General features: G+C 41.0%; 1 protein-coding gene across 1 annotated transcript; it reads right to left on the bottom strand.

Annotated features, from left to right (window-relative positions):
• Positions 1–348: 348 nt before the first annotated feature.
• tmem60 (transmembrane protein 60) lies at positions 349–3,595 on the bottom strand. Its single transcript, XM_036568288.1, has 2 exons — positions 3,458–3,595; positions 349–2,006 (listed from the first exon to the last, which is right to left on the bottom strand). Exon 2 carries the CDS (start codon positions 1,971–1,973, stop codon positions 1,569–1,571), a length of 405 nt encoding a protein of 134 aa, XP_036424181.1. The 5' UTR covers positions 1,974–2,006; positions 3,458–3,595; the 3' UTR covers positions 349–1,568.
• Positions 3,596–6,671: the final 3,076 nt, after the last annotated feature.

Raw genomic sequence — 6,671 nt, 5'->3', positions numbered from 1 at the left:
TTAACACCAGGACATGACCAACCTAAGCTAGTCCTTCGGGGCCAGACTGGATTTAGTAACAAGAATGTTTTGGGACAGCCATGAGAAATTTTCAGTTAAATGTGGGTGAAAATGTAGGCTTATCTGGGTGGGAACATACTGAGAATGAAACTTCTAAACCAATTCAATGCTTTGTGAAGGCAGAACTCAAAAGTAGGGGACAATGGTGCACGACATGTTGCGAACCAGGAGTTGCAATGCCTGCAACAGAAATGCAGTCATTTTATATATTATCCAAAATGACCAGTAAACGTGGTTATTACTATACATAATGTTGATAATGTAAAATAGTTAAAAAAAAACACACACAACACAATGCCATGCATGAACCTCTCCACCACAAATGTGCATTTGTGTACAATTTATTGTAAAAGCTTCCTGTAAGCTTTTAGAGGCATTAATCTCTTTAAACATCTGGTTCCTATCACCACCATTGTGATTATGACTCCATACGAATGGCACATTTCACACCAATCCACTTTAAGCAACTTTGTTTGCATCTCATCAATTTAATTATGCAAAAACTTGAATCTGTGGAATTCCCCTTTAAAAGATCATGAACTAGAGGAGTTGGGGGTGGCTTCTGGAGGGAGTGTACTCTTGTTCACGGCAGATTCCACAACAGTACAGCGCCAAGAGTTTAACTATTTGTCTCCAGATGTGAACAAGATTGTTACGAGATCACACTGGACCCCGCAAGACTAAACCTAAGCTAGATACTTAAAGTTTTTGCTGGATCATGTAAACAAAATTTACTTCAGTTGCAGGCAACACAGCCACAAAACTCAGTGAGATGAGAGTACGATCAGTGTTTTACTATAAGAAAAAAAAAACCCACACCCAGCAAAATTCACAAACAGGTTACCTCTCAGTAAAAACCTCTGCCAGACCATGATGTCGTGTTTCATCCTTTAGGTAACCAAAATGACAAGGGATTAAAACTATGTAGACATCACGTCATACATGCTACCCGAATCCCAGTCCACACTTATAAAGGGGAATTTCAAAATTTCTGCATAAATAAGTCATTTATATGTACACAAAAGTATACTTTTACATTATTAACTCCCTGCATGTACCTCTCCACCAAAAATGGATAGTAAAATACATCAGAAAATAATATCATCAGGCATCAGTTTCCATATTCATAACCATTTCATGTAATAACGTTCTGTGAGGGAGTTTTAAGAAGCAGTACATTCTTCAGACGTCTGGTTCCTACCACTGTGAACAATTCTGGAGCAGTATGTTTCTCTAGAACAGCACATTTCATACTTCGTTTACCTTTCATCAATTACGCAGAAATGTTGAAAGATTGTTGGAATTCCCCTTTAATCATCATAATCGTTTTCCAATCCATCCGTTAAGGAAAACAGAAAAGATATGTCGCCGGGGTTTGTGGAATAGATCATCCAAGGTGATGTTATCCTGATGCAAGTGGGCACTTGAAAGTAAGTGTGTCAGATACTATACAGTTTATATAGACAGCACAAGAATCATGTGTTCATCAGTTATTCATGTCTGCACGCTCAGTCTCTCCGGAAGTGGAAGACGCTGTAGCCGAGCTCCACCATGGCTCCGATGAGAAGTGTCCAAAGTGGGATGCAAACAAAACTCAGCCAGATTTCTGTTAGGCGTTCCAGCTTCGCGCACAGCGTCAGACAGAAAGCCAGCTTTAACAAAATAGCCACAAGGTACCACACGCGCTTTTTCAGGTTCTCCGCTCCATTGCGTGGATCAAACCCCGGCTTGCAACGGCCCGCCATTTTGACGATAAGCATGAGCAGGAGAATGGTGTCGAAAGTCCACACAGGGAGGAAGACGAGGAACCAGCTCCACTGGATCTTCTTGTCCAATTTGAGGACCAGCATAATGAGGAAGATGAGGCTGAAGATCCATGTGAGGAGCACTCTCTGAGCAAGGGACATGCTCATTCAGGACAGCTCAGGGGACAGCTCCAAACCAATCTGTCAAACAGACAGCAAAGAGTATATTATTTCAGACAACCATGATATTTCAGTCATTGTAGGCCTACTTCATGATGTTTTCCAAGACGTGCAGTAAACGAAGGGAATAAATCTCTCTCCTTTTGTTTTCATACAGCCTAATTTAAAGGGACTATATCACGGAAAACCACATTTCCCACAGTGTTTTGAAATTCTAGAGTGTGGTTTGGTGTAGTACGTAAACACTGAATATTTCAAAAGATACCATTTACTTCTCAGTCCATATGTGGAAACTAAGCTGTAAAACGTTATGCTAATCCAGTACTCAATAAAATACATTCACTATATGGATGAAAGTATTAGAACACCCCTCTTAATTATTGAGTTCAGGTGTTTCAGCCACACTCATTGCTAACAGATGGATAAAAGTAAGCTCATAGCCTTGCAGTCTCGATAGACAAACACCGACAGTAGAATGAGTCATACTGATGAACTCAGTGACATGGCACCGTCAAAGGATGCCACCTCTGCCACAAGTCAGTTTGTGAAATTTCTGTCCTGCTAGATCTGCCCCGGTCAACTGTAAGTGCTATTACTGTGAAACAGAAGCATCTAGGAGCAACAGCTTAGCCACAAAGCGGTACACCACACAAACTCAGAGAGTGGGGCCGCCGAGTGCTGAAGCGCACAGCGTCTATCCTCTGTTGAATCACTCACTGAACAATTACTGCCTCTGGAAGCAAAAAACTGTTCATCATGAGCTTCGTGACAAGTTTCCACGGCCGAGCAGCTACACACAAGCCTTAGATCATGTCATAAAAGCTCCTGTAGGGGTAATGTGTAGGCGTCCCAATACTATTGTCCATATAGTGTATATCCTCCTATTAGGCCTAGAGTAGCTTAGTCCAGCTGAATGCATCAGCATGGACTGCTTTCTGAATGAGGCACAGTACAGGACAGCCAATCAGGACTGAAATCATTTACATATATCAGGCTTAAAGGTAACAAACACAGCCTGTTGAACTGTAAGGGATAAAGACTGGTTGGAAAATGGTCTGTCACAAATTAATAATGACTGTTTTGTTATATAACTCCCACACAGTGGTCGTCAATGGACCTCAGAGGGGGGAAAACCCAATTTGTATCGTTAGTAGCTTTAGCTATTTGGGCCCTTTAAAGACTGACTGCGCCACCTACCCGGAACGTTACATACGAACTTCTGAAACAGATGTTTCACTGAACTCGTCAGATGTCAGGAGCTGCAGTTAAACCACCGCTTCCTTTGTGTTTTTGTTTTACGGGGTTTTCACAGAGACACACTACCGAGACAAATTCGAGAAAACTGTCTGCCTGTTGGTTCAGCGGCGGCGTTGGGAGGGAGGCTAAAGGACTAGTTAGCTTCTGAAAACACTCCCAACTGATTTCCTCATCAAACTGAACTACATTTCCCAAACCCAACAACACGAACTTACCTAAACAACGAGATCCCGTTTCTTCGCTTTATTCAGCACGAACCTTTCAGAAAGACGAGGGTTTTGATCATTTTGATGGCGGATTCTTGCGCTTCATCTCTGCTGCTTTTCAAAACATCATCTTCGTTTTCTGACTCCTGACGCTCAAACGGGTTAAACCCTGAGTTAGATGGCGCGCGATGCCCCCTCGCGTTCCGGAGTATTCAAGGCTGCCCGAATCAAAGGGGAATTCCACCGACTTTCCAATTTTTTTTTGCAGAATTAATTTGTTGACATGTAGCCTAAACAATGTCATTCAGATAGTATCAATGTAAAATGAATAACCGCTGTTATATTTTTAAGAGCTTTTAAACTCGAGTTATAGGAGTTTAAAATGACGCCTCATATACAGCCAATGAGCTGCTCCGCTCGCCAACCAATCAGCACTCAGTAGCAGTAATGCCAACCTTGTACTGTCCAAACCCGGTTTGCTGTAGAAAAATGCTCTAAAATGAAAGGAAAGTTCTAGGCAAATGGTTGGAAAACCATTTTAACTTTTCGTTTTTAGCCATTGAGCTTTTCTCCCATTCATTGAGGACTCGCTGGCGGGCGCCCTATGGCATTTTGCAGTCATGTTTTTGATATAATGGGGGAAATAGGAAGAGGCCAGGCTCCTCATAAACTGGCTCTGACTGCTGCTCCATTTGAGGTTGAACAGGAAAACCTGAACAAGAAGCTGGCGAATAGCTGACTTCAGTTTCATATCACCAAAGAATTAGGGGTAGCGATAATAAATAATTATCGTATCCCTCCCTCTTTGAAACCATATGATGCCTAAATTTAACTAAAGGCCAGCAGTGAAGTTGCTGAACTTTACCCTCCTCTGCTGTCACTGTATACTAGCAGGGTCGCCTACAGAGCAGCGCTAGTGGCCTGTTAATGAAGTAATGCTCTTCTTTACTTGAGGGTCCCATTTCATAGGGAAGATTTCAACCACTACCCCTTGTAACTCAGTTCCAAGGGGAAAGGTGGCACTCAGAAACAAGGGGTAGGGGTAAAAATAAGGAATGGGATTGGGCCAAGGTTTACCAGCAGTTAAATGGGGCCACTGCATAACAAGTTATAGGTTATTCAGTATTTCATTCATTGTGCATAAAATAAATCATTCATTAATTCATCATTCAGTACGTACATTTATTCAATACATAATAATAGACATTGTTACTGTCAAGTGTTCATGGGTTAATTGAGGAAAAGCAGGCCACACTCTGAACACTTCGGCCTGCTACTCAGCTACAGAAGGCTGTAACTTCGTCCTCTCCTCTGCTATGTTTTGATCTCCAGGGTCAGATGTAAGCTGTGGACAGACAAGCTTTTGTCGTGATGGAGTAAAAGTTTCCAGGACCTCCACTCGACCGTGCTCATGAACCACTTCTTGGAGTGTAGGTCTGTCCAGTGCCAGCCAGAGCCTTTGTTTGACGTCTTTACCATGTGTGTGCGTAAATCTCCACGGGGCTCTGCTAGCCTCAGGCTCTACCACGGCCCTATACACTGCCTGATAGTGCTGGACGCTGAGTCCGTGGATCAGGAGCAACTGGCTGGAGGGATCAGTCGCTCGGGCCCTCAGGCGTCTACACAGCTTCCTCTGTCTCCTCAGGCTTTCTGGGATCAGCTGCTTGCGTCTGCTCCGCCTTTTGTCCTCGGATCGTTTAAGCCTGTCTACCTGTGGCACAGCACGTCTGGATTCAGAAGCCTTTCAGAGAAATCAAGACATGCCTCTCTCAGGACATCATCTACTGTTCCTGTCTCTGCTCTCAGCACATCATCTACTGTTCCTGTTTCTGCTCTCAGCACATCATCTACTGTTCCTGTCTCTGCTCTCAGCACATCATCTACTGCTCAAAGACGAAGACTTCAAAATGTTATTTGAAGGTTTTTCCACAATGAGAAGAATGACAAGAATGAAATGTAGAATTGGAATGAAAAGGTTATCAAGATCAGGCTGAAGAAAGAAAATAATGAAAAGAATGAAAAGCTTGCAGTCAGAATGAGAACATAATTTAGTGGTAAGAACATTTCCATTTTCCAAATTTGCATGTTTTCCATAATATAATTCATTATTTAAAACATATTAACCTCTTAAGCCTTAGACTTATTCATCTATATGAAGATTACTATCCAGTACTGTTAATTATTCATGCATTATTTTAAAAGCTATTATGATTGATTCATAAAGTGCCATGGGTTATTCAGTAACTACCAAGACTTATTCAGAAATCACTTTGAACTATTCAGCAACCACTATTAATTCTTCTATAACTACTATAGATTATTCAGTAACTACAATGAATTATTTAGTAACTAAATCAATTATTCAGTAACTACAGTGAATTATTCAGTAACTACTATGAATTATTCAGTAACTTATATAAATTATTCATTCACCTTTATGAATTATCCAGTAACTACTGAAACACAAACAGTAACTTTATAGTTGATGCCATGTGGATGAGTGAAAACAGATACTGTAAGTGAAAATGGATACTGTAAGGCTTTATATGAGGCATTTGTGGGTTCCATATTTCTTATAGTTTTTTATTTTATAACAATGCTGTTTTGCACAAAGGCTTGCTACTTTGCAATGGTTTATTTTGAAATAAAAATTGGATTTTTCTGAGTTAAACCAGAGTACTATATAGTCTAGTACTACAGAGTACTATACAGTCTAGCACTACAGAGTACTATATAATCAGAGTACTATGTCAAAACATGTGTATTACATAAATCAAGACATTTACAACACATATAATATCAAAAATCAAAATTGAAAGAAGAATCAAACCTAGAACTGTGTATTGTTACACATCTAGTAGCTATGAGAGTGAGGAACTGAAGTCTGGAGCTGACAGATCCTGAAAGTTTAAAGAGCTAAAGGCTACATTTAAAGCACTGCTGTACTTAATGTAGTAAGGTTCTGTACTTCTCTCTGCCTCTGTCTGGCTCCAGCTCTGTCCGGCTGTATGTTTGGGAAGCCGGAGGCCTCTCTGACCTGGACCTCTTGGCTTGACGGTAGTGGGGGTGGACTGCTCATACTTCTAGGCCTTGCATAATAAAGATTTCAGACAAGTTTAGAGGCAAGCACTTTTTTTCCAGTGTATAATGGCACATCCTGAGAGTAATAGAAATAGGATTTTATGAATGCTGCATTAGTTTTAAGTCTATTTAAAGAAACATT

This window comes from Colossoma macropomum, unplaced genomic scaffold (assembly GCF_904425465.1).
Source record: "Colossoma macropomum unplaced genomic scaffold, Colossoma_macropomum, whole genome shotgun sequence".
Classification (NCBI taxonomy): Eukaryota; Metazoa; Chordata; class Actinopteri; order Characiformes; family Serrasalmidae; genus Colossoma; species Colossoma macropomum.
This window is presented reverse-complemented; position numbering and strand designations above follow the sequence as displayed.

Coding starts and splice junctions, on each gene's coding strand:
- tmem60 (XM_036568288.1), bottom strand. CDS start 1,973: ATGAGCATGTCCCTTGCTCAGAGAGTGCTCCTCACATGGATCTTCAGC.